Here is a 27,336-nt window from a genome sequence, read left to right as displayed (position 1 = left end):
AACTAATCATGTACTGTATGTTGACTAACATAATAAAAAAAAAATTAGGATGGCCAGTGCTTGATTTTAAGGTTGCTTATCAGTATTAATGAAAAGATCAAATAAATGAGATTTTAGATTATACTACCAAATAAAAACTTACCTTTGATGTAATCAATACCAATAGGAAGGGCTTTTTCAGGTTCCTGACTTAACAAATAATACTTCACAGTTTCAAATATATTACCATCTGCCTGGGCTGTCTCCGCTAATTGCATACATTCCTCTACCGTGGGTAGCTTGCACTGAAAAGTAATTGGTTTTGATGACGTTACTAAAATTTACAGGGATAAAAGCAGCAGTATAAGTACTAAACATTTCCAATATGTCTAGTATGGTTTCCTTATTCAATCGCTCAAAATAGATATAAATGAAATAATTTGTATTAAAAGCATACATTTATGAAAACATCCTTAGGATCTAATAACAATAAATAGGGTATTACCTAATGAGTTAAAAGTTTTTCATCACATAAATACCTAACAAAAGAGGTAGAACGAAATTGTCCTGTGATATTGGAATTAGTATCCACGCATGTACTTCAGAAAAAAACTGCTGAGATTTGTTATTTCAAGATACACGGACTGATGCCAGAAACTACATTAAATGTAGAAAACATCAGCGATACACTCTTCCACGGCCTCTACACTCTGGAGTTTCATTTCATTTGGCCTTTGAGACAAAGCCACGTCATTTCAAGCAGGAAGGCGAAACACATACAAGCCCTCAAAGTTTTTAGCTCTGACATTCTGAAATACCACAAAATGGAGATTTTGAGCCTATGAGATTTCGTCACTGTAAAATACAAAGCAATACTCCCTATTTTTTCCAAATATTTTTTTTTCCTGTTCAAACAGAGAGTCTGCTCCTCTGTAAGGAAGGTAAGTTCTTCTGCTTCCATAATGTAGGCATGAATTAAGGTACCGTTTATATCCAAATCTGATGTGTTCATGATGTTTGAAGTGGAAGTGTTGAAAGTTTGCTGGTTTGTTTCTAAGCAACACCTATAAATAGTTGAACGCTTCGGCTCGCTGGTGTTTGGCAACCGTGGAGAAGGTGCTCCCAGTGCAGAGAGGATTCTGTGTTGTGACCCCACATGCCGCAGTTCAATCTCCGAAGGCCATCTGTCCGCTCGCCTTTGAGATTCATCACTCTCTTCCCTTCGTACTTTCCCTTTACGTCCCTTCAAGTCACTAAGATGGTTTATTCGACCTATTTATTAACGCATTTATTCAAGAGTTTCACAACTTCTGTGATTTAAAGTGGGTGGGGGGTGGGAGAAGTAGGTGATGGGGACTAAGGAGCGCTCTTGTTGGGAGGAGCACCGGGTGATGTATGGAAGTGATGAATCCCTAGACTGTACACCTGAGACTAATATAACACTGGATGTTAACTACCCGGAAGTTAAATAAAAACATAAAAAATAAATAAAAATTTGGTAAACTGAACATTTTAGATTCCTCAATCTCTCTCTTAAAAAATTACAACAAACTAAATTAAAGGAGCTTTCATACATTTAACATTTCACATTGCTTCCCCATCTTCATTTACTAAATGCCAGTTATTTACTGAGCAACTACTACGTGCTAGGTACTCTGCCTGGCTAGATAAAATAAAGCTTCTTCACTTTGATATATGCTCAAAGAGTAAAGGAAATAAAAAAGTGGTTTCTGTTGAAATTTTATTCTCAAATAAAAGAGTAAGATGATCATTCCTGTCATTTCTGTCTTACCTTAAAATTCCAAAAGTTATATAAATTAATATTTGAAAATATAATTTTTAACATTACTTGTGAAGTTGTCCCGAGCTAGTAACACCTTTACACACACTGACTAGTCTGTCTAAAGAGTTACTAATGAAGTCTGACCAGAAAGTCTGATGACATCCTTTTAGAACATGTGATGAAAAGACTATGTAAACGCCATCTTACCCATGTCATTACCAGGGTGTAAACACAGACAGATGTCTTGCCTCTCTAAGCCCCAATATTAGCGCCTGCTGTTCTCACCTCAGAAGGTATGTGGGTTACACTTAAAGCATTAGGCAGGGCGCCTGGGTGGCACAGTGGGTTACGTGGCGGACTTCGGCTCAGGTCCTGGTCTCAGGGTCCTGGGACTGAGCCTGGCACAGGGCTCTGCACTCAGCGGGGAGCTGGCTTCGCCCTCTCTCCGGCCCTCCCCCTCGCCCTCTTCTTCCCCTGCTCCCACTCTCTCTTTCTCATATCAATATATTAACTTAAAAAAAAGGCACTATGCGGCAAATGTGCAGTTCCTACGTCCTTCCCTATTTGAATTTCAACATGGAAATTGCTTTTATTTGTCATGTTTGTAAAAGCAAGTGCGGCTCATTTAAAAAATAATTCACAGAATACCAAGTGTAAAAAGAAGTTAAATCACCCAAAATCTTACAACCCCCTGGTCACTGTGCATACTTAACCCTTTCACAAGTATTTCCCCTGGTATCACACACTCACACACACACACTCACGCATACGCTCACTCACACATACCCGCTCACACACTCACACATACCCGCTCACACACACACACTCACACACCCACTCTCACACACATACGCTCACACACTCACGCTCTCACACACGCTCACACACATGCTCACACTCACACACACACTCCTTGTCTATTTGTACTATCATAATACTTAGTAAGTATCCACTGATGGATATCCCCATCCCCACTCAGCCCCTGGGGACAAATCAAGGTTCATGTAAGTGAAACAAAACATTGTTTTTTGGAGTTAAAGATAAGAAAATGTTTTATTATATCTTACATTTTTCTTAAAAGAATTTTACATATCTCCTTAAATATGCTATAAATAACAAATATGTACAGTTTTTTTCAAAATGAAAATCACATGGCATGTGCATATTTCGTATTCTGCTTTTTTATATGACTGTTTTACGGCCATCTACCAATGTCAATAAAAACAGAGCTTCATGATCTTTTTAATGGATTAAAAGCACTGAAATACAGAAATGTACTGCAATTTACATAAACAATCTTCCAATTATTGAATATTTTGGTTGTTTTTATATATGATCTTGGTACGTAAATTCCTATATTCTACAAAGGAATAATTCTTTAAGGCGCTTTAGAGTAATGCATGTGAATTTCATTATACTTCATTAACTCTTTTAAGGATCCTAAGTTGCCTATTTTTAAAAAGTTAGCATACATGTTCCTTACAATGCAGAGTGGCAGAGTGGGAAGGGCTTGGGACGTGGAGGCAGACATGCTGAAGCTGAAATTCACCCTCCACCTTTAACTGAGGGCAGTTCCTTACCTTCTCTGAGCTCACTTTCTTTGTAAAATATGAACAATAGCCCCTGCTTTTCAGGGTTTCATGGGAGTTGAGTAAAACGCAAATCTATGTGAAAATCTAGAACTATTCCAAGCATACAGTAGAAGCTCAACAAATGTCACGTATTGTTACCATTTCTGTTATATTTATAAAAGGGTTGGAAAGGGATATGTTTGTTTCTCTGCCTGAATCTCTATGTGCCCAAACCTAAAATAAGTTAAATCACAGCACTGCATTCCAAACTGGAGTATGTAATATCCCTTGCATACCTTCTCATGAAGATCATTTATCTCTTCAGTACACCCTGGGTAGAAAGCACAGAGTTTAACTAACTGCAGTTCATTATCAGGAGTCATCAGGAGAAGATCAGCTGCCAGGTTCCTATGTACATGACAAAAGGGGAAACTTCAATTAAGGAAAAAAATCTAAAAATAACATTTAGAACTATTTCAAAGGAAGAAAACTCTACCACCTCCCTCGATTTTCTACTTATATAAACAGTACTAATTTCCTACCTAATTATGGAAGTCTTCTAAATGTAGATGACAGAAACCGAAGAGCATGAAGGATAAATGGATTATGAAATTTCTATAATTTTTTAAAAATCAAAATGAATCTTTATATATTTGCAATTAATTTTGTTATTACAGATGAATTCTCTAACCAAACTAAGTAGTATTAGACATATTCTTTGGAGTGAATTATAAAGCAAACTTTGTGAAAACTAATTCTCATCAGCTTTAGTTATGCTAGCCAGCTGCAGCTGGATTAGCCAGCTCCTTAAAACCAACAGAATACTTAGATGTTTTAAGTTTAGAATTTTGGATATTCTGCATCTCTCCTAGACGTGGAAATCAAAGATAGAAATGCAATTTTCTGATTTACTTTTTAAAGATTCAGTAAATGGAATAAATCACTTAAAAAATAAGGTATTTTAAGGTGTTGTATGGACTCAACAGCTTTACGTTAAAAATATTTTGTATACCACTTTTTAAAAATCACTAGGTAAAGAGTTTTTGGTTGCATACATCATAACTGAGAAGACACTAATTTTGAATGGTTTGAGAAGTTATTCTATTTTCAAGAAACTGATATATGACGCATTCAGCATAACTTGAGAATAGACAATATTTCAAATGTGAATTTCTGAAGGGAAGACTTCTGAGGGTAAAATCCTCCCTCACCTTCTTTGTAAAGCCTTCAGTAAAATGTACATTGGTCATTTATGTGAATAATTATTTTAAAAACATTAAGAGATATTTAATCAAGTATATCAGGGGCACAGAACAGGAATAGACACAACTTGTGTGTGTCAAATATTCTATCATCACAGAGCAGGTAAATCTTTGAGTGTTTTTACAAGTCTCAAATTAGGGTAATTCATCTGTTCTTACTAAAAGGTTTAAATAACTGTATTTTCTGATACCAACATTTAATAGCAGTATTCAATTATGTCCATGAGAATATAGAAATTACCACTTGCTTTTATAGTACATAAAATAGCTGTGCTAAAAATCTATTCAAACTTCTATAAGCTACAGACAAAACCCTGACTTTCTCACTGTAGAATTATATCCTGATACACTGAAATTTATAGCAATGCTAGCTAATTTTATTCACTGTTTAGTGTAATTTACTATTTATTGAAAATTCAGTTCACCAATTAGGGAAAATGTACATATTTGTAATGATACAAACCTACCAAATAATCTAAAATCTTAAATTTTGCTACCAGAACAGCCATTTTTCACTTGCTTAGCTATTAACTATCATTTTGTACTGTAGAAAGTCACAGTTTATTACACAAGTTTTAAGTATAAAATCCAGAGTGATTTTGTATCTAGGCTACACGAACAGTTCTTATTACTTTGTAGTTAGGTTTCATATGTTATAAATTCTATAAATGAACTAGCATTCTGTAAAACAATGAAGCAAGAACAGGTAATGATCTTAATATAGAGTTAATATTCTAAAACTAAAATAAAACATAGTTTTTTAATTAAATGTTTTTATAAAACTAGATAATACCTGTATCCAACAGATGGAAAGCTAGAAAGAAAAGGATTTTAAATATGAATACCATGGATAATATGCAATGAGAACCAAGAAGAAGGAAACTTTTACCAGTAAATGTTATGAACATTCTCTCGAAATTATGCAGCTATCCATTTTTACCTAAATTTCTGGAGCTCTATGAATACCCCTGAGGATTACAGATTCCTCCTGGAAATAAACCTGATCGGCACCACATATTTCAGAATTTGAACTTTATCCTAGTTTATGGTACATGTATCTATGGATATATAAAGGAAACTTCTTGGGGCAGTTACAAGGAAATGGAAGTTTGTTTTATATGAAAAGCAACTAAGACATATAGTCAGTTGAAAGATTTTTTTAGACTTCACTTAAATTTAATTTCTATTTCTGTTTTGCTACATTTTACCCTCACCTAAAAAAAAAAAAAAAAAAACCGAATCACATTTTATTTAGATTAGATGATGACTTTTAGCATGGAGTTGGTCACCTTTGTGAATATAAATCTGAGTTAAACCTCATGCTTTGGGATGGGTCCAAGGCAAGTAGGTAACTGACTGCTATCCTTCTTGACAGAGGGAAAACTGGGCACTAAGGATGGTGGGCATTTAAGACATTTCAGTCTAAGGCTGATATTGGGGGGCTACTACATTTGGGTTAGGGGAGGGAGCTCTTATCATAAGATAGGTAAAAAATTATAAAACCCCTGAGATTCCTGATTTGCTGTGAAGCCCCCAGATCCAGAAAGAAGAGGAAAATGGGAAGTGTTGCTCTTTTGCTGACTTAGCCACAGATTACGGAGGTGGGATAGCATGATAGCTGACCCAGAGAATGGATGCTTGTGTTGCCCCCCAAATTCCTATATTGAAACCTAATCCCCAATATTTAGAAGAGGGGCCTTTGGGAGGTGATTAGATCCTGAGGGCTGAGCCCTCATGAATGGGATTAGTGCTCTCATAAACTAGCTAGCTCCTTCCACAAGTGAGCAGAGCAAGAAGATGGCCAGTGATGACCCAGGAAGCCAGCTCTCATCAGACACCAAATCTTCCAGCATCTTGATCTTAGCCTTCTCAGCCTCCAGAACTGTGAGAAACAAATTTCTGTTGTTTATAAGCCACCCAGTCTGGGACATTTTGTTGTAGCAGTCTGAACTAAGACAGTAGCCAAGTGCAAACTTTGCAGCCAGTTTATGTAACCTTGAATCTTGGCTCTAACACTGACTGAGGCCTGAGGCAAATCAATATCAACAGCATAGTATCTAGTCAGTTATTACATGTAAAGTGCTTAAAACAGTACATGGCATACAGTAAGCAGCACAGAAGGGTTCGTTAGCTGTCCTTATTATTAATATTATCTGTAGAATTCAACAGTGGAGTCTGTCTAGCTCCATTGTAAGAGTGGTATGTATGTGCATGGGGCGTAAGGTGGGAAGAGGTGCAAGACCTGAGAAACAAGTTCACTTAGAAACTCCCTGAGGTTCTAAGTACTTGGGGAAAGAGAAGATAAAAGTCTAAAATCGCCTTTATTCAATAACCACCTATTGACTGTCAGCATCATCTCTCTCCTGAGTGGCTCCATAAGGAAGGACTGCCTGCCCTGAGATCAGGGCGCTGCAGAAGGGAACGAGAACTGCTGTGACAGGGCCTTCCCAGGGTCAATTTCTTAGCATGCTGCTCAGGTTTGGGGAAATGGCCTGTTCCAAGTCTCCGGCTAAACCATGTTATTACTCTCCATTAGAAAAGTGACTTTATTTTCCAAACCTTAAACTAAGACACAAGATCCGACAAGAATGAGGGCAGAGAGGTAGAATTTAAAACGTGGAAATGTGTGGTCCTGATTCTCTTAAGAAGCACACATTTATTCTCATGTTTTGTGTGCTTAAACGATCATGGAGTTCCATCTGCCCTGCGTCAGAATGGGTCGTGGAAGATTTCCTTATATAACCAGGGTAGTTCTCACTGTTACTTCCTTGTCATAGCATGGTTTCCTCCCACAATCTGCTTTTATTTTAAAAAAAGGAGATGCTGCATTCTCCCAACACACATCAAATGCAACTTATGATATTTAAAAAACGTATTCCATCACTATAGAATCATTCTTTGAATTTAGAAAATCTTACCATGTTGGAGTCATCATGCATTTTCTTGCCAACAATTCCAGGGCATAGTGGGTGGCGGGTGCTGCAGCGTCCCCCAGCACTGTGCCCACACACACGGCCAACTCTAGCTCATTCCCACGAATCAGGTATGCCATAGCAAGCTTGCTCAATAAGAAAATAATTCCTTCAGTTTCACAGATGCTGGATTGGATCATCATTCCCCGCCAAGCTCACAAAGTAGATAAAGTAGTACTAACCTATAATCAATCATTCTTATAAAATATTGAATGTCTTATTCCTATAAAGTACTTATATAAGCATAAATGCAATTTCCAGGTGGAAAACTCGTGATAAAAGGACATACAGGAAATTTTTATAAGGTCAGAATTTAAGTTTAAAAGCCTTAGTAATATTTTTGTAATTAATTCATAACAGTCTTTCTGCCATATCCTCAACATGTCCTTCAATCTATCACAAAACAATGTAAATTCTTAAAAGCTTTTTCAATAGTGTACAATGGTTACCAATTATCCCTTAACTATACTATATCTAAGGATACATGCAAAACAGAATCCATCTTTACTTCACATTCTTATTAGATTAGTGGGTCAAATGGAAAATACCTTAAAAACAATCTGTGAAGAATATACTAAAGTATACTTAAAAATAAGTGCTTTCAAAAGTCAGGTATTCCGAGTCCCAGTCCAGAGATTTTTCCCTTTACCACATTACTGCTTCTCACACAGGATGAAATACCTAAAGTAAGACTGTTACAAACATGTATCTTGTGATAAAAATAAATAAATTGAAAAAAAAAAGATCTCATAGTCTGTAGAGTTTATGTGTGCTCAGGAGGCGTGGAAGCTCAGGCTTGGAAAGCACGTACAATCAGATCTCACAGAGAAGTTGCCGTATTTTTTCCAAACACCATGACACATCTTAAGAGCTCTTCATCCACACACACCACCGTGAGCCGTACCTCAGTGTTATCCACAGCCAGCTGGCAACATGCCGCGAGTACGGCACGACCGTCCTGAAAATACCACTCAGCCAGTTCTTCACTGACTTTGCGCAGCAGTCTAGAAAAGAAAATAGTATACATTCTCTATAAACACAAAGATTCCACCATAAAACGGGCTATTGCCCTTTTATAATGACAAGCTGATTAAAGGATAAAATCGGATTTAATTTGATCTCTTTGATTCAAGTATAAAGACCGATTTTTGGTAAAAAAAAAAAAATCAGGAAAGCAGGCTTGGCAGACAAACTGATAAGTGGGCTCCCCTCCCCCACAAATGTCAGAAGAAAAGCCTAACTTTCAAAATTTACCATCCTACACTGAATCATTTATAACTCAGCTATAGGGACAGTCAACCTTAGAAGAGTTATAGGTTGAACTGTAACTTTTCAGAATATAGGTGGTGACACAAAATACAGGTAGTGTATGTTCAAGTTTAGAAATGAGAGAGAATAGGGGCGCCTGGGTGGCTCAGTCAGTTAAGCATCTGCCTTTGGCTCAGGTCATGATCCCAGGGTCCTGAGATCGAGTCCCGCATCGGGCTCTCTGCTCCGCGGGGAGCCTGCTTCTCCCTCTGCTGCTCCCCCTGCTCGTGCTCTCTCGCTGACAAATAAATAAAATCTTAAAAAAAAAAAGAAAGAAAGAAATGGCAGAGAACAGCAGTGAAGAACCAGGAAGGAGTATGTTGGTCGCAATACATTATTTGCTTAACATTGTATGACTCTTTTTTACTTTAAAAGTTTAAATATCCGGGCGCCTGGGTGGCTCAGTCGTTAAGCGTCTGCCTTCAGCTCAGGTCATGATCCCAGTGTCCTGGGATCGAGTCCCACATCGGGGTCCCTGCTCAGCAGGAAGCCTGCCTCCCCCTCTCCCACTCCTGCTTGTGTTCCTGCTCTCGCTATTTCTCTCTCTGTCAAATAAATAAATAAAAATCTTTAAAAAAAAAAAAATGGAAGTTTAAATATCCAATTTTCTAGAGCAATAATTGGAGCCAATAGATGTGGCACGGGAAAGTAGATTATTAAATTTTACAAAGGTCAAAAGGCTGAAGAATTCTAACTTCCATTTCTTTTAAAAACATATGTATCTGGATTTCTTCTTTAAAAGGAGCCTAATTTTATTCCCAACACTAATTCTGGGGGCTTGGGATTATGAACAATGAACAATTATCTACACTGACTTTACAGTGAAACATTAATAAACAGCACACCTGTATTTTCACTGCCCCTCCTTCCTTAAACAGGTTTGATCAGTTTTTAAGTACTTAGGGGCTTTATTTGCAATCTCTCTACTGAAATGCATTTTGCCTCTCTGGAACCGACACAAAAGTTGCGTGGGCTGCATGTCCATCTCTGTGCCTGAGGTTGCCCTGTTCACATAGGGAGGGGCCGAGATGGCGCAGGACTGTGGTGAAACGAGGCCAGCCAAGCCCTCTGTATGCAGAGAAAGATGAACTGCATGGCTCTCAAAACCTCCTACAGGGAAGCCAACCATTAAAATATGACCCCACGGGGCGCCTGGGTGGCTCAGTCGTTAAGCATCTGCCTTCGGCTCAGGTCATGATCCCAGGGTCCTGGGATGGAGCCCCTCATTGGGCTCTCTGCTCAGCGGGAAGCCTGCTTCTCCCTCTCCCACTCCCCCTGCTTGTGTTCCCTCTCTCGCTGTGTCTCTCTCTGTCAAATAAATAAATAAAATCTTTAAAAAAATAAAATAAAATAAAATAAAATATGACCCCACGCAAAGAATAAAATGCTCACTCTTTAAAGTCTTCCTTGTAGATATCATCAGAAGATGAAGATCCTTTTGGTGTAGAAACATGTAAGGTCTGCATGTTTCCCTCACAAGCAGCCTGAAATTTAATGAAATCTTTAATTAATTTTTAGCTAATTGTTGATAGCTGACCAATTTCAGAATATTATTTTGATCAAAGTACAGCTGACCCTTGAACAACATGGGTTTGAACTGCGTGGGTCCACTTACATGCAGACTTTTTTTTTTTTTTTCAATAAATACAGTACAATCCTGTAAATGTATTTTCTCTTCCTTATGATTTTCTTAATAATGTTTCTTCCCCTAGCTTACTTTATTGTAATAATACAGTATACAATACATATACAAAACATATGTTAATCGACTATGTTTTCAGTAAAGCTTCTGGTCAACAGTAGGCTATCAGTAGGTAAGTTTTGGGAGAGTCAAAAGTTGTATGTGGATTTCTGACTGGGTGGGGTTCAATACCCCTAACCTCTGTGTTGTTCAAGGATCAACTGCTCACTCAAATCGTTTTGAAATCTATACAATTTGGAGATACCCTTAGAATTTGGAAAAAAAAGGTGAACTCCCTTTGTATCTACAAGTACATGGCTACTCGAAAAAGTTGCTCAGCCACATCTGACATTCATCAGCACACGAAAGTTCAGACTTCAGGGCTTCTTGTAGGTCTAAAGTACATTCGGTGTGACCAGACTGTGTGACTGCAATGTGGACAGAGACAGCTGGGAGGTGGGCAAAAGCCAAGCTGTCTACGACTCCGGATCATGTGAAGGCACGTGTGGTCAGTCAACACAGCCTTCCTTCCACACCCCCACCCACCAGGGCATGGAGTTTGTGTGGTTACATCGTCCTACCTGTGCAACAAGCAGAGCTTCTTTAAGCTGACCTCTTGACATAAAAAAGCTGACTAATTTTTTCACATCACCAATGGCAATGCAGTATGGAACGACATCATCCTTATCTTCCTGAATTAACTGATCTGCTCTCCTAATAAAATAAGAACAATTTCTTTTATAATATACTAATTTCAAGGTTCTAGGTTGGACTGAGATTTTCTGAAATATCTGAAATATCTAAAACATTCAAATATTCAAAATATGCGGTAGAGTTCATAAGCCCTTTTGCACATCACTTTTTTTTTTATTCTTATGTTAATCCCCATACATTACATCATTAGTTTTAGATGAAGTGTTCCATGATTCATTGTTTGTGCATAACACCCAGTGCTCCATGCAGAACGTGCCCTCCTCAATACACATCACCAGGCTAACCCATCCTCCCACCCCCCTCCCCTCTAGAACCCTCAGTTTGTTTTTCAGAGTCCATCGTCTCTCATGGTTCACATCACTTTTCTAAAAGCCTCAGATTTTATAATCAAATCAGATATGGAAGACAAAAGTTTTCTGGAATAATAAATACAATAGATACTTGCTTTCTCTTAGAACACTACATATTTTCATATTTTTAAATGCCACAGAACATTTTAGGTCTTAAAATGAATGTAGCTTATCTATTAAAATGAGCAATATATTTTCTGAAAATAAGTTGTAAACTAGATATGTGTGATGGGTTATCCACTTCAACTGCATTAATAAATACACAGGCATCTGCTTCATTAAAGACAGTAGAATTTTAAATGTTTTAGTGATCACAACAATGAATGGAGAGCTTCTAAATATAAGTAGCTTAAAATCATTACAAAAGACAACATAAGAGTATAAGAATTGATAATAAAATACAGAATATTATGAGTGCCCCAAGCAAGGTAGTTTAAAAAAATAATGCTCCCGATATGTGAGGGGAAAACAGGATCCTGATCTTGGAGATGATGAAGGGTATAAGTATGTCTGCTCTGTCTCTCTCTGTATCCCCGTCTTTCTCTTTTCCTAACTAAGTCCCAGGAGTTTCCCAATGATCAACCAAATTAATTCAACTCTTACAGTTTCATTGAAAATTAATCTGGTCTATTTAACTTATGCTGGCATTTGCATTAAACTACATTAACTGCCAAAAAAAAAAAAAAAAACTACATTAACTGCCAATCTTTGGGTAGGTGTAGCAGACAGATTTTGTTTGCCCAGCTCACTGTTAACAGTCTCCCATTCACAGGGTCACTGGCGTTCTCCCCAACGACTGTTTTTAACCACGTGACCCTGATTTCCTTGTTAGAGGAATAACATCCCCTTGCTAGGAACCAGGGCTCAGATACTGTCAGTTGTGGCATTGTGGGGAGACCATTTTCTGGCCACCAGAGAAAATCAGGTGCTGGTTTCCCAAAATAAATGAAATAGTTTTTGCTGAGGTTGAAACAAAATTGTTTTGTGAAATAAACATCATCTGTTAACTTGACCTTATTAAGGTTTCAGTGGGAGGGATAACATTCACAGCTGTGCAGTACAGGGACTTGGAATTATTTGGGATTCTTAGGACTTAAGATGGGGAGCCTACAGTGGGGGGTGGCTGGAGCCAGCCCGTTGATAAACTTACCACTGGGAAAGCAGGCGCTAGGGAACAGTCTACTTTCCCATGGCAGATATGTTTGTTAACCTTTTGCATTTCATGTTTAGCCTCTGACAGATTTTTATTTGTACATGTGAGCTGCAGTTGATTTTGTTTCTAAATCATGTCCCATGAAAGAAAGTCAAAACTTTCTGATGCCAGAAGCAAGGCAATTACTCGTTAAATAGTACTCTACAGGCTTTAGCACAGAGACTGGCACAAAGTGAACACTAACTAAATAAATATTCACCGAATGAATAGAATAGAATAGAAAACAGTCTTATGTTGTGAGTCGAAATGTGTCTGCCCAAAAGATATGTTGAAGTAGGAAGCCATGATATCTACAGGTGTAACCTTATTTGGAATTACGGTCTTAGCCAATGTAATCAGTTAAGATGGAGTCATACTGGTTTAGGGTAGACCCTAAATCTAATATGGCTGGTATTCACAAAGAAAGATGGAAATGTGAACACAGAGACACACAGGGAATAACACCCCGTGAAAACAAAGCAGGTGTTGGAGTGATGCATCCATGAGTCAGTAAATGCCAAGCATTGCCAGTAACCACCAGAAGCTGGGGAGAAGCATGGAACTGAGTGTTTCTCAGAGCCTTCAGGAGGAACCAATCTTTCCGGCAACCTGATACTGGACCGCTAGCCTCTAGGGCTGTGAGAGAATAATATCCGTTGTTCTAAGCCAACCAGTTGATGGTACTTTGTTGCAGCAGCCGTAAGAGACTAATATATCTCAGAAAGTCTTCTCAGTCATCAGTTCCTCCTTTATATTCATGGACAGGAGATGGCAGGGACTAGTGTCCAGAGAGAATTTCTGAGATTATTTATAGAATAAGTATTCTGTGAACTTTTGGTAACCGTCAGAAAATCTTACCACTTATATTTCAATAGCAATATATTAACCAGTAAGTATGTTTACTGATCTGTCAGTCCCTCCACTGACATAGGAAAATCTGCCTTCCACTGTCTCTTTCAGATGTCAGGTCAAATATAAGAACACCAAAATGACTGGTAACTGATTCATTTAATTCACTGTATTAGTAGACATAAAATTCAGCTATTTTTAAAGACAACATAACAGTAAAAAAAATCTCAAAAGCTGCTATCGTATTTATATACTGCTTCCATTTTAAAATATTTTAAAACATGTATTTGGACACAGACTCTCTTTACCTCTGCATTAACTTCTTCCAGTATTTCACAGACACCCCTGGTGCAACTGACAAGGCTTTGTCCCACTAGAATAGAAAAAAAGAAAGGCAAAAACAGGTCTATTTTGATTGCACTAACTCTTCTTTTTTTAAAGATATTATTTATTTATTTGAAAGAGAGAGAGTGTGAGAGAGAGCACAAGCCAGAGGAGGGGCAGAGGGAGAAACAGACTCCCAGCTAAGCAGGGAGCCCAACTCGGGACTCGATCCCAGGACTCCTGACCTGATCATGACCTGAGCTGAAGGCAGACGCTTAACCGACTCAGCCACCCAGGTGCCCGATTGCACTAACTCTTAATGGACTTTTTTTTTTTTTTTTAATGAACTCACATGTATAATATGAGTTTCTAGTGTGTTTTTAGAGTGTTTGGATTTCCAGGAAAATTTTTGTATTCTATCTGATGCATTCCACAGAGTATAAATATACCACACTTTAAAATTAAGTAAGATATATAAATTGTATTATTTAGCATGGAAAATCCCAAACCTAGAGGGCAGGGGCAGAGTGAGGGAAGGAGAAGAGTAGTAACTAAAGTATGTAGTTTGAAAAATATATTAACTCATCTTCTGACACAACCTCAGAGTAATCTGTTCTATGGTAACTATGTTCTATGTTCAAAATAATACACACTGAAATTTTTACTACACTGTCACTTCTGTTTAACAAATAAGATGTTTATTTCTATTTTTATTCTTTCCTTGTTTTTTATAAACTTTATTTCTTGTCACTTCTTCCTTTATAGTTGATAATACCAATCTTCACATTTTAAAAATTAGACTGTTATTAAAGAAGATCATTGTTCAGTCAAGGCAAGTGGACAATTATATGGAAATATAGATTTCACTGAACTCATGTCTAGAAGGGAGATGAAGGTAAAGTATTCTGAAATATCACAACATGAATCTAAGCTTCATTTTAATTAAGGCTCTCCCAAACAGTAGAATTCTACTGCAATTAAGGCTAGAAAATTGGTAATTAGCCTGAAAATAAGGGGTTAAATTTTCAATAGGTAACTTTTGTTTTGTTTTTATTTAAATTCCAGTTAACATACAGTGTAATATTAGTGTCGGGTGTACAAAATGGGTAATTTTTAATACTATATTATTTGTAGTCATGTTACCTTTTTTTAAAAAAGTAATCTAAAATATATTTTTAGGGAAATTTGCCTTTATTATAGTAGAGGCAAATGGAAGAAAGAAGTTAAAATGTTGGTTAAATTAACTTAGAAATCATCAAGATTTTTCTATAAAAACATGTCTTGTAGGTGAAAAGATTAAATGTTTTCCTAACCTCACAGTATTAATCTCAGAGGAACAGAAACTACGGAAGGAGGTGACCATGAACAATTACAAGGACATTCCTATTTCTCAAGGACTGTAAGCACAGTTCTTTGGATCATTAAGAACATTAATGAAACTGCACAACAACAAAATTCTTAAGCTCCAGAAGTAGATATTTTATTAAAGTATCTTTAATTAAATTTGAATTAAATATAGCTTAGAAATATTATATACCCAGATATAAAACTGAGGAAGATGAAGAATTAGTATTCTGTCAAAATTTATTATTCTTTTTCTCCTTGACTAGATATTCTTTTTAAAGATTTTATTTATTTATTTGAGAGAGAGAATGAGAGACAGAGAGCACGAGAGGGGAGAGGGTCAGAGGGAGAAGCAGGCTCCCTGCCGAGCAGGGAGCCCAATGCGGGACTCGATCCCGGGACTCCAGGATCATGACCTGAGCCGAAGGCAGTCGCTTAACCAACTGAGCCACCCAGGCGCCCCTTGACTAGATATTCTAATAGAGCCTTGTTAAAAGGGTAACTTTTAAGACACCTCAACTTCTTCAGAAGTAAAATTTTTATATTGCTCCTAAACCCTTTATAGTTTGCAATACCTTAAAAAAAATTTTTTTTAATTTCTTTAGAGTGAGAGAGAGAGAGAGGGAGTGCACGCACAAGCGCAATGGAGGTGGGTGGGGCAGAGGGAGACAGAGAGAGAGGATCTTAAGCAGGCTCCATGCCCAGCACAGAGCCAGACTTGGGGCTCGATCTCATGACCCCGAGATCATGACCTGAGCCAAAATCAAGAGTCAGACGCTTAACCAACTGAGACAACCACGCACCCCTTCCTTTTCAGTAACATTTTTAAATGACATTTTGTCTTAGGTCAAGCAGTAATTCATTATTTGCCTCTAGTGTATGGGGGAATAAAAAGGTGAGTTAAATTTAATTTTGATGTATTTTAATGTAACTTTATTGCTTAGTTTTACTTTATATTATTTATTAGTACACTTAATAGCATGCTTTGTAATTATAAAATTAACTAACTTAGAGCTTTTCAAAATGATCAACTATGAAATGACTCCATGCCATTCTAATTTTTTTTTTTTTTTTGGAGGGGTGGGAGAATTTTTCTTGAGCTAAAATGGCTGTTAATAAAAATGAAAAGCTTCATAAATTTGCACAAAATGAATACATTCAAGTAACCAGCACCCAGATCAAGAAACAGAAGCTCCTTCCCCCTTTTGTTCTATTTTATTTACCACCCACTTTTCAAAAGAACCACTATCTTGAATTTTAATAGGATAGATTCATCTTAACCTCTTTTGAAAACTCTGTTTTGTTGAATCAGTCCTCTAAACAATCAAGATGTGCCTTAGAAGCATCTTTCACCAGATGATCCTCAATGAAAACCTTCTTCTGGCCACTGTGGGGTTTAGTCACGACAAACAGTATTAACAAGGGGAGTCCACCGTGTGCCACTCAGCCAACATGGGTATTTATGGGGTATCAAAGAGCCTACCCTTAGGGCAGTGATTCTCAAACTTTAGCATGCATGTGAATAATGTGGAGAGCTTGTAAAAGCACAGATCATTGGGCTACATCCCCGGGGTTTCTGATTCTGTAGGTGTGGGGCGGGACATGCATATCTAACACGTTTCCAAGTAATGCTGATGCTGCTAGTCCAGGTGATCTCACTTTGAGAAGTACTGCTCAGATATACACCTGATACCAGACCAGCAGAGAAGCAAATAGATCTGGAAAAAGAGAAGCTTAATATTTAGCATTTCACCAAGACTTAGAATACTTTGTTAAACTCACTGATTTTAGCACTTTACCTCTCCAAGTTCAACCATCAGTTCACAGTATCTCTGAATTTGTCCTAATCTCAAATGTATGTCAGCAGCTTCCTTCAGCCTTTCCTCTTTAGTGGGGACACCAATACCACCACCAAATTTAGACATCTTGACTGTTGTCAATTCTTGGGCTTCAGACTGGTTAAAAAGAAAATAAAATTTTCTAAATTTTGTTATACAAGAGCTGGTGATAACAGATGATTATAAAAGCATTACAGGGGCATGTATTTTAAAAAGCACGTAGCACTGGAAATTAAATATTCTAAAAAATCAATACTTTTTCTCTATAAAATATGATACCTCTTCCAATATAATATTTTGGTGTGGGTGCAGGGTAAAGAGTGGATGTGTCTGGTGTGGGCAGGGAGAGGCTAAACCCCATTGTCCTTAAAACTCACCAGGTGTTGTGGTTCTATAGACGTTCAGGGGCCAAAAGGTCATGAGAGATAAAGTGATATATAACTAGTGAAAAAATGTACAAAAGTCTGAAATAAAAATAAAAAATGACAGGCTCACTCTAATTGGCTCCTGTACTGGCAAGAGGTAAGAGCTGTTGTCCTTAGGTGGTGGTGTGACTACACAAAGTCCTCCTTTATGAAAATAACTGTTTCGTATGACCCTCAAATCCACATCTCTGGCCCAGTTCTCATGCTCTAACAGCTAAGTTAACCATGATATTTCATTGCAAATATAAGAGCTACTTCCTCTTTCTGGTCCCAGCACCGGTGTGTTGATACTGGATATCACTCCATGCATAAGGTCACTGATAATTTTGAAATGAAATCCATTAAGAGTTCTAACATGGCCAGTTTTAATAAAACATATCCCAAAATACAGTCTATCAGGCCCTTGAGACTAAAGTCAGAGTGGTCCACATGTCACAGTCATCTGGTAATAGGGTAAAGCATTTCAAGTAGTTCCAAGTGACCTTTGAAGAAATTCATGAGATTCGACCTATGGGAACCAAGGCTGCCTTAATCTGGTCTCAGATAATTCAGACTCTCATGATCAGTTTTCACTGAAAATTTATCTCCTCAGTGTTCACTTACTTCAGGCTACTCACTCTAATTCTATAAATTTTTCAAAATAATTCTGGTATTTCAACAGTGAAAAGGCAAAAATAATTTCTGCTTGAGGACATGATCCTTGCATACTTCACTTACCGTTCTAAATTTAATCAGATGCTTCAAATGCATTATTCCTTTACAGTAGTTCTGAGGAAGCAGGCTGTCGTCCTGCCCTCTGATCACAGCAACTAAGTTCCACAAATTGTCACTGCCACCTGGAGGCTAAAAGGTTGATACAGAATAACCAAAGATATAATAATGCATTCAAAACCCCACAGAATTTTGCATTTTCAAAAATATGATGCAGGCATATCTAAGTTGAAAAATTAACCAAATAATAACAATAATTGATCTCCTTTATTGTTTCTGGTTTGCATTTGCTTTCTTACTCTGCACCAACTATGCTCAGAGGGACCAGGTGAGCTGGGATGATACATGTAAATATGTGATAATGGTAAGACTTGCAATGATTCATTTTGACTACAGGGAAAATGTTCACATTTAACTCCTGTAATACTCACGGATAAACATTCTGAAAACCATCTTAGTTTTTTTGCTCGAGGATTACCAGTTAGTTTCTCTATTTCGTGTTTAATCTCTCTTGATACTTTACCACACAAAAGAGGAGGAGTGCCTTGTGCTGTAGCATGATCTAAAGAACAGACATAATTCAGTGAGAAAGGACTGCTTGTAAGATATTATTTAAAAACAAAATCTAATAGATGCTTATTTTCAATACCAGTGTTCCCGATAATTTCTTCCCAAGATCTGTCTGCCAGAATATTTATTTGTAGAGGAGTGATTAAAGGTGTTAACGACCAGAGTCTCACTGTAGAATCTCGGGAGCAAGAGGCCATAGTGAAGGGGCGGCTCGGATGACATGTTAAACCTGATGGAAAAAAGAAACCTATTTCAACTAAAGTAAACATTGAAAAATATTACTTATCTATGCGTACCTCGTAAAACTACAGAATTTAAGTTATATAGAAGTGTTTTGAAATAGCATTTCTATTTCGGCTGAAAATGATACAAGCATATATTATTTAGCATATTCTATAAATACAAATAGAAAATTGAATAATGATTAGCAAATGGTCCTGGATGAAAACGTTGAAACTGCATTTCAGTTGGTTCAGCAGCAAGCATACCTGTCACACCAATGGAGTCATGGTAACCTGTGAGGTAATGGATGGACGGAAGTTCTAATTACAAGAAGAAAGAGAGTTGGGACCTTCCAGTTTAGAACATCCAGAAAAAGGATTCTCTCCCACACTCAGCCCCTCTGCCTCAACTGAAAGGCCACTGAGGTAAAGTATATGGACCCAAGTGCCTAGAGTGGGGTGACTTTCTCTAAGGAACCATTTTCATCTTCTTAATTCACCACTTAGGGCCACTGAGGTTTGGGTCTATAAATGAAAGTGACATGCAAAATGCAAGAACCCTGAGTCCTATACCCAGCTTAACTGTATTTAAAGACTTACTATTATATTAAAAAGCAAAACATTTTCCTAAATATCCAAGAGTAGAGATACAGGAATGGCTAGAGAAGTTATATCTACTTTATCACTGATTTCCTGTTTTCCAAGGTCCTTCTGGAGTGATGGTAAAGGAAGGCAGAAAAATCCAAGCTACATGTGTGTGCATGTGTGTGCACACAGAAACACAAATAATTTCTCATGACATTTTGGATTATCTTCTGTGTATTCTGATATTTCAATAATAAACAAGTACAGTTTTAATAAGAATGTTATTTTAAAATGAAACACCGTAAGCTTTCTTAAAAAAACACTGTATTTCTCAGAGATGATAAACTTCATTAATACAGCAAAATTTAAAAGTGCATGAAAAACACTTTACCATATACATCTGCTCCATGGTCATAAACAGTATCCAAACACGTTCCTTCTCGAGTGTCCCATACTTTTATAGTGTAGTCCCAGCTGCCAGATATGAGTAGATACGGAATCTCAGTATTCCACATTAATCCCCTCACAGGCGCAGTGTGGCCACTAAGAATGTTTATGCAAGCATCTTGAGTATAATCCCAGATTCGAACAGAACTGAAAACAGAATATTATGTATATAATACCTTTCAAGTTATAATTTGTCTGAAGTACTGACACATTCTTAGTGGAGCACAATTATTTCTCAGTAAATTGAAAAAGGATTTTAAGTTTCAAGGTATGTTACAATTCTTTTCTTTATAGCAGATGAAAATGAAAAACTAACTAGGCTAGAGCTAGCCTATTTCGATATTTTGTTTCCCTACTTTAACTGGTCCTTTCCTACTGATCCTAAAGCTACTATTTCAGTTTATAGACTTAAAAAATTTCTTTCTTAAAGTGAAATATCCAGAACAGATAAAGCCAAAAATATTACTAATAATATGGATATAATAATTTAACAACACTCACATTATTCGTAAATCATGAAAATATAGCATGTATGATGATGGGTATTATTTGAAAAATCAATTCATCTTTATGCTCCTATCACAGAGCAAATCATTCCTGCATGTTTTGGTCAATACAATAAGTTGGCTGACTATTTTATAGTTATTCTAAAATCAAGTACAAAATTTAAATATAACTGGATTCATGATATTACTTGAATCTACCAATTGTACAAAGCAGAAATGTTTTGAAATAAAATTTGAACTCAGAATCAATTTAAGACCTCCAAATGCCAACTTAATTCATAATAATTTTTAGTTGCAGATTTATATTAACCTGACAATGCCAAAATATTAATACTTCAAAGGTTATATTACACTATAAAGGAGACACATTATATATTTTTTTATTTCTTTAAGGCATATTTATATCTGCTTTCTATGAAGACTCACTTCTTTTTCCCCTATCCTGGTACCTGTGTCCAGGCATATCACAACCTAATTTTGTGCTAAATCCTTATGCTAGCATTGAAGTTATTTTGGTTAATATCATGCTTTCATAAATAAGCTAATGTTAAAGTGAGATGTATCAAAATACTTTAATGTTATCATAAAAGATACTAGAACGGGAGTTCTTGCTTTATGACATAATTTAGATTAAGCAAACATCAGGCTAACATCATAATTATATTTTGTAGTCAAGCACAAGAAAAGCTTTATCTATCCACCACTGTACAAAAGCATTATTTAAAAGACAGCATGTTATCATCTATATAGTCATATAAAGGGACCAACAACCAGAATTACAAAAGACTTTCAAGTTCCATCACCATAATTAAGTAAAATGCTTACTGCTATCTTTCTGACAAATATTTCCTAGACAATGGTTGAAGATTATACTTTTTTTGATGTAGCAATAGAATTTAGACACTGAGGTCTATGTTAAGAGACAAAAAATCTCTAAGTCAACTCATTCACTTGGACACGATAACCTTACTGTAAGTAACATTTCCAGTGATAACCCACAGAAATCTTACAATTGCTTTTCTTAGGAAATTTGGACGGATGCCAAAATTTCAAGATGAAAATAATCAATTATTCAATATTAAACTTGTGGCTACTGTATGTATGATTTCTATCTGCATAAAGTAAGATTTTTCTTACCTAAATTTATCTCATATTCAAATAGGGACCAAACTATGCAAAATCTATCCTGTTTGAATATAAAATAGAGACAAGATTTCAGTAACTTTTTCACAAACCCAGAAAAAAAATGTTAAATCACTCTCACTTCTAAATAAATTATCTTCATGCTAAAAATACATGATCATCTTCTTGTTTTCTATTCTTAATGAAAACAGAGTACAGCTGTTTTCCATATTAAATATCAGGACATTACTAAAAATAAACTCTTCTCTATATTTTACAGAGATTTGTTTGTTTCAAGTCTTTTTTCCCTTTCCAATCTGATCCTTTTGAAATTTTTGTTTCTGTTAACTCTGTTGCTAATAAGATAGAAATAAGCATCCATAATAAGCAAAACAAGTAAGGAAATAGAAATCATGAATATGATAATAACATAAGCATGGCAAAATTTAATTTACTATGGTTAAATGCAATTAGGTAATTGTTAACTGCTTATACATCCTTGTTTTATGTACATATTTAAAATATTTCCACCCATAAGTTGGATCATATAAATACATACATTTCTAGAAGATTATAAGCTTATGATTTTAAGGACTAAAAAATTAGAATCCAAAAATACATACCCATCATCAGAACCACTACAAAGAATTCCTTCGCTCAGAGGAGACCATTTAACATGGAACACTTTTGCAGTATGTCCACTAAATACTTTCAGTGGTTGATCAGAGCTGGTGGCCACATAATAGACACGAACATTTTTATCTTCACAGCCAGTGGCTATCATGTCTCTGAAACATCATCAATGGCACATTAAAACATGAAAAAAATTGATATTGTTATAATTTTAAAATGTACACAGTTCTAATTTTTAAAACTACGATTTTTTGCTTCCTTAATGAAGTTAGACCTAAAACTCACAGAAGTAAAACCATTATTCCCAGAAACTTCCTTAGTGCAAAGAGTTTTATATTCTCCTTTAGTCAGTTGAATTTTTAGTTTTTAATCTTAGATCAGAGATAATGGAATTCATATTTCTCTAAGTTCTTTTTAAAAATGTCCAGATTCATAACTTCTTGAATATTTCTCAGATCTTTATATTTCACAACTGTTGGGTCTTAACAAGGGTCCCCAATGGTGAGCGATTGAGATTTGCTTCCTTGCTGGTAAGCAAATTATTAATCACTACATGCCCTGACCACTGGTAAATTCTTCTGTGGCATGAGCACAAATTGCAGAGCTTCCCCTGAAGGATGCTGGAAAATCTCCCCACAGACCAGGGTTGTCCCATCTGACAGAAAGTCACAGTCTTGGTTTCCCAATTGTCTCTGGTGGTTGCACCAGCTTGAGATAGATGCTTTAACTGTTTGTTCCAACTAAGGATCCTCTGTAACTAAAATATGTGGATATGATCTTTTAATAATCTTTGTTTGTTATTCTCAAGCGAGTGAGAGTAAACTAAGCAACCGTTACTATCTATTTACATCCTTGTGGTCATACTTGGAACACTGTTCCGAATGGAGTTAGGACGACTAGGAAAGAACTGTGGAAATCATGCCCGAAGTCTCCCTTCCAGAATGTAACTCCCTATGTTTAACAATCATACAAACAGCCCTCATGCTCTAAATGGAAGTTACACATTTTGGCCCAACTGTTTCCTCAAACTTCAAATTGCTAATTTTTGTCATGTGGGTTATAATACTTGCATTTATTTAAGCCCACATGCATAAATACACCAGTTTGCAAACTGGCATGCCAATCTGCATGTTATTACATCTGCCTAAGTCCCACTGACAAATGGGCCAGTCTCTACATGTGGGAAAATACACTTTGCATAATGCAAATATTTACATGTATACATGAGTATGTTTTTATATATGTGTATATGGACACATGAATGTAAAATCTTAAAAATTAAATAATAAACATTCAAGGAATGTACATATAGATATCCAAATTATAAATTCAGAGGTATCTTATGAATAAACTTTTGTAAGTTCAAGGTATTTTTCACATCTCTTAAGGGGCTACGTAAAATATGGATACTGCTATTCGAACATTTTTAAAAGGTTTTTAAAAATAAAAATGAAATTTATTAGGTATACTTGGTAGTAAGCATAAAAGTTAAGTATAAAAGACCTTTTTTTTAACCAACAAAACATATTGCAATAATATCTACTTTTTATTTCAACTGGTCAAATGCTTACTAACCTTACAGAACAGAGAAATAAGAATGTGGAACTGTTCTACTAATCAGATACAAGATAATTCTATCCATTTGTATACTGAAGAAATACTTTTTAAATTTCTACTTTCTTCTAGGCACAGAGAGGGTTAGAAGCACAGTGTTTTGCTAAGAATATACTGCTAAAAATAGGTAACACAGTTGCTGATCTCATGGACCTTACATTTTAGAGGGCGAGACAGCAAATTTCCAACTAAAATTTAATTATGGTTTTTAAAATTATATGTACTTATATTACTCATATGGTTAATCGTTATGTGTCAAGTAATTCATAGTTGATTTTTTTTCATCATGATAAGTGTACTCTTCAATATCCATCCCATATTTCCCCCATCTCTTCACCCACCTCCCTTCTGGTAACCATCAATCTGTTCTCTACAGTTAAGAATCTGTTTCTTGGTTTGTCTCTTTTTGTTTTTCTTTGCTCATTTATTTCTCATATTCCACATATGAATGAAATCGTATGGTAATTGTCTTTCTCTGACTTATTTTCCTTAGCGTTATACTGTCTAGCTCCATCCATGTTGTTGCAAATGGCAAGATTTCATTCTTTCTTATGGTTGAATAATATTCCATTGTGTATTTATACATATATATACCACACCTTGATTATCTATTCATTTTAACATTTGCTCTTCCAACCCATTGAGCATGGAATGTCTTTCCATTTCTTTGTGTTCAATTTCTTTCATTAGTGTTTTATAGTTTTCGGAGTACAGGCCTTTCACCTCTTTGGTTAAGTTTATTCCTAGATATTTTAATTGTTTTTGGTGCAATTATAAATGGGATTGTTTTCTTAATTTCACTTTCTGATGCTTATTAGTGTATAGAAGTGCAACAGATTTCTGTACATTGATTTTGTATCCTGCAACTTTATAGTAGTTTTTTGGTGGAGTCTTTAGGGTTTCCTGTATAGAGTATCAGGTCATCTGCATATAGTGAGAGTTTTACTTCTTCCTTGCTAATTTGGATGCCTTTTATTTCATTATGTTGTCTGATTGCTGTAGCTAGGACTTCCAGTACTATGTTAACTAAGAGTGGTGAGAGTGGACATCCTTGTTTTGTTCTTGACCTTAGGGGAAAAGCTCTAAGCTTTTCACTATTGAGTACCATGTTGGCTGTGGGCTTTTCATATGAGGACTTTATTATATTGAGATATGTTCCCTGTAGGCCTACTTTGCAGAGGGTTATCATGAATGGATATTGTACTTTGTACATTTCATCGATTGAAATGATCATATGGTTTTTATCCTTCCTCTTATTGATGTGATGTATCACGTTGTCTTGCAAATATTGAACCAACCTTGCATCCTAGGAATAAATCCTACTTGAAGGTGGTGTGTAATTTTTTTAAATATATTATTGGATTCGGTTTGCTAGTATTTTGTTAGGGACTTTTGCATCCATATTCATGAGAGATATTGGCATGTAGTTCTTTTTTTGTGGTGTCTTTATCTGGTTTTGGTATCAGGGTGACACTGGCTTCACAGAATGATTTTGGAAGGTTTCCTTCCTCTTGTATTTTTTAGAATAATTTGAGAACAATACATATTAACTCTTTTTTAAATGGTAGAAATCACGTGTGAAGCTGTCTGGTCCTGGACTTTTGTTTCTTGGGTGTTCTTTGATTACTGATTCAATTTCATTGCTGGTGATTGGTCTGTTCAAATTTTCTATTTTTTCCTGCTTTAGTTTTGGTAGGTTATACGTTTCTTGGAATTTATCCATTTCTTGTAAGTTGCCCAATTTGTTGGCATACAGGTTTTCATAATATTCTATTATAATTGTATTTCTGTGACATTGGCTGTTATTTCTCCTCTTCCATTCATTATTTTGTTTATTTGGGTCTTTTTTTTTTAATGAGTCTTGTTAGAGGTTTAGCAATTTTGCTGATCTTTTCAAATAACCCAATTCCTGGTTTCATTGATCTGTTCTATTGTTTTTTTTGTTTTGTTTTTTAGTTTCTATTTTCTTTCTTTCTTCCTTCCTTCCTTCCTCCCTTTTAAGATTTTATTTTTAAGTAATCTCTATACCCAACATGGGGCTAGAACTCACAACCCCTGAGATCAAGAGTCACATGTTCCACTAACTGAGCCAGGTAGGGACCCCTCTATCATTTATTTCTGCTCTAATCTTTATTAATTTTATTTGTTACAATTACTTTTATTATGTTAAGTGCTCCCAGGATATCATAGAAGAAATTTACCTAACATGGGGGTCAAGAAACACTTTTCTGTAGAAGTGATTTGGTGCAGAGAGCTAGAGTATAGGTGGGTGTTACCTATATACAATACAGAAGGGTTGTACGGTGTGGGGTGTGGAACAGAATCCTAGATATAGGGAGACAGCATGAGGGAAAGCTTTGGTATGAAAATGAGCTGACTAGTTCAAGAAACTGAAAGCCAGTGTGGCTGGAATACAAAGAACAAGGGGGAGCCAGGCTTGAAATGGCATGACTAAAACACACAGGAACCAGATTATACAAGGACTTCCCTGAGGGGCTCCTAAGATTTTGCATTTTACCCTACAATCAATGTAAGCAATGAAATGGTGCACTGAGATCTGGTTGTTAAATACTCTGACTTCAACATAAAGAAGGTAGGGCAGGGAGACAAGGAAGTGGTGACGAAGAATATGAATTCTGGAATTGATTTAGAAGGTTTTTGAGGAAGTCCAAAAGCAAACAAGTATTACTGGTTTATGGCAGGAGAAGGGAGTGGTCGGAAAAAGAATATTTAGATGGATGATATCACAGGAATTGATGGCCGACTGGAAATTGAAATAGACAGATGACAAGGTATAAGAGAAGAGGCCAAGGATTTTGGCTTCGGCAGCTTTGTTGTGAACATTATCAGGCCACTTAGATGGGGAGTCCTGGGGGAGGAGCTGGGCACGAGCTCACTTTGCATAAAACCTCTAACAGTGTGTTATAAATTCTTCTATATTACTGAAAAAAAATATATAGATCCATCATTTTGTATGTGATTTGACTCAGAACACAAGTATAACAAGGTTTTAATATTTTAATATGTAGATTTTCCACTTGCAATATGGAAGAGCATAATTTCACATTATTTTCACAATATCTAAAGAAAGTTTGAATCTTTAAGTATAACTTACATAGCATAAAGAGAGGTTTGAAATGCAAGATTCTTGGAAGTGCAGTGACTTGAAGGATCAATTTTAGTGGGGGTTTGACTTGGATTGATTTTTAAATCTGAGCTGATTTTTACATGGTAAATACTAGGCTCATAAGCAAGGATGACCTTTCAAAACTATGTACATAAGTTCTACATTTTAGGAAATCATCCAATGTCAAGGCATTAGCATTGGGGGGGGG

The 27,336-nt window shown here is 36.2% G+C and overlaps 1 protein-coding gene across 1 annotated transcript in view; it reads right to left on the bottom strand.

Annotated features, from left to right (window-relative positions):
- The window catches only part of WDR17 (WD repeat domain 17), an 89,109-nt gene that overhangs the window by 5,791 nt on the left and 55,982 nt on the right, over positions 1 to 27,336 (bottom strand). Inside the window, exons 13-25 of the mRNA XM_081812883.1 lie at positions 22,378 to 22,551; positions 20,071 to 20,273; positions 18,953 to 19,102; positions 18,735 to 18,865; positions 18,310 to 18,435; positions 17,129 to 17,284; positions 13,970 to 14,034; positions 11,138 to 11,270; positions 10,268 to 10,359; positions 8,472 to 8,571; positions 7,514 to 7,653; positions 3,630 to 3,741; positions 143 to 284 (exon numbers count right to left, since the gene is read on the bottom strand). Of these exons, the coding sequence (XP_081669009.1) occupies positions 143 to 284; positions 3,630 to 3,741; positions 7,514 to 7,653; positions 8,472 to 8,571; positions 10,268 to 10,359; positions 11,138 to 11,270; positions 13,970 to 14,034; positions 17,129 to 17,284; positions 18,310 to 18,435; positions 18,735 to 18,865; positions 18,953 to 19,102; positions 20,071 to 20,273; positions 22,378 to 22,551 (1,724 nt within the window). The remainder of the gene's footprint in view (positions 1 to 142; positions 285 to 3,629; positions 3,742 to 7,513; positions 7,654 to 8,471; positions 8,572 to 10,267; positions 10,360 to 11,137; positions 11,271 to 13,969; positions 14,035 to 17,128; positions 17,285 to 18,309; positions 18,436 to 18,734; positions 18,866 to 18,952; positions 19,103 to 20,070; positions 20,274 to 22,377; positions 22,552 to 27,336) is intronic.

The sequence above is a fragment of the Leptonychotes weddellii genome, chromosome 2, assembly GCF_054177405.1.
Source record: "Leptonychotes weddellii isolate Sample4059 chromosome 2, ASM5417740v2, whole genome shotgun sequence".
NCBI classification, from domain to species: domain Eukaryota; kingdom Metazoa; phylum Chordata; class Mammalia; order Carnivora; family Phocidae; genus Leptonychotes; species Leptonychotes weddellii.
Note: the sequence above shows the minus strand (reverse complement) of the source record. Positions and strands in the feature narration are given on the sequence as shown.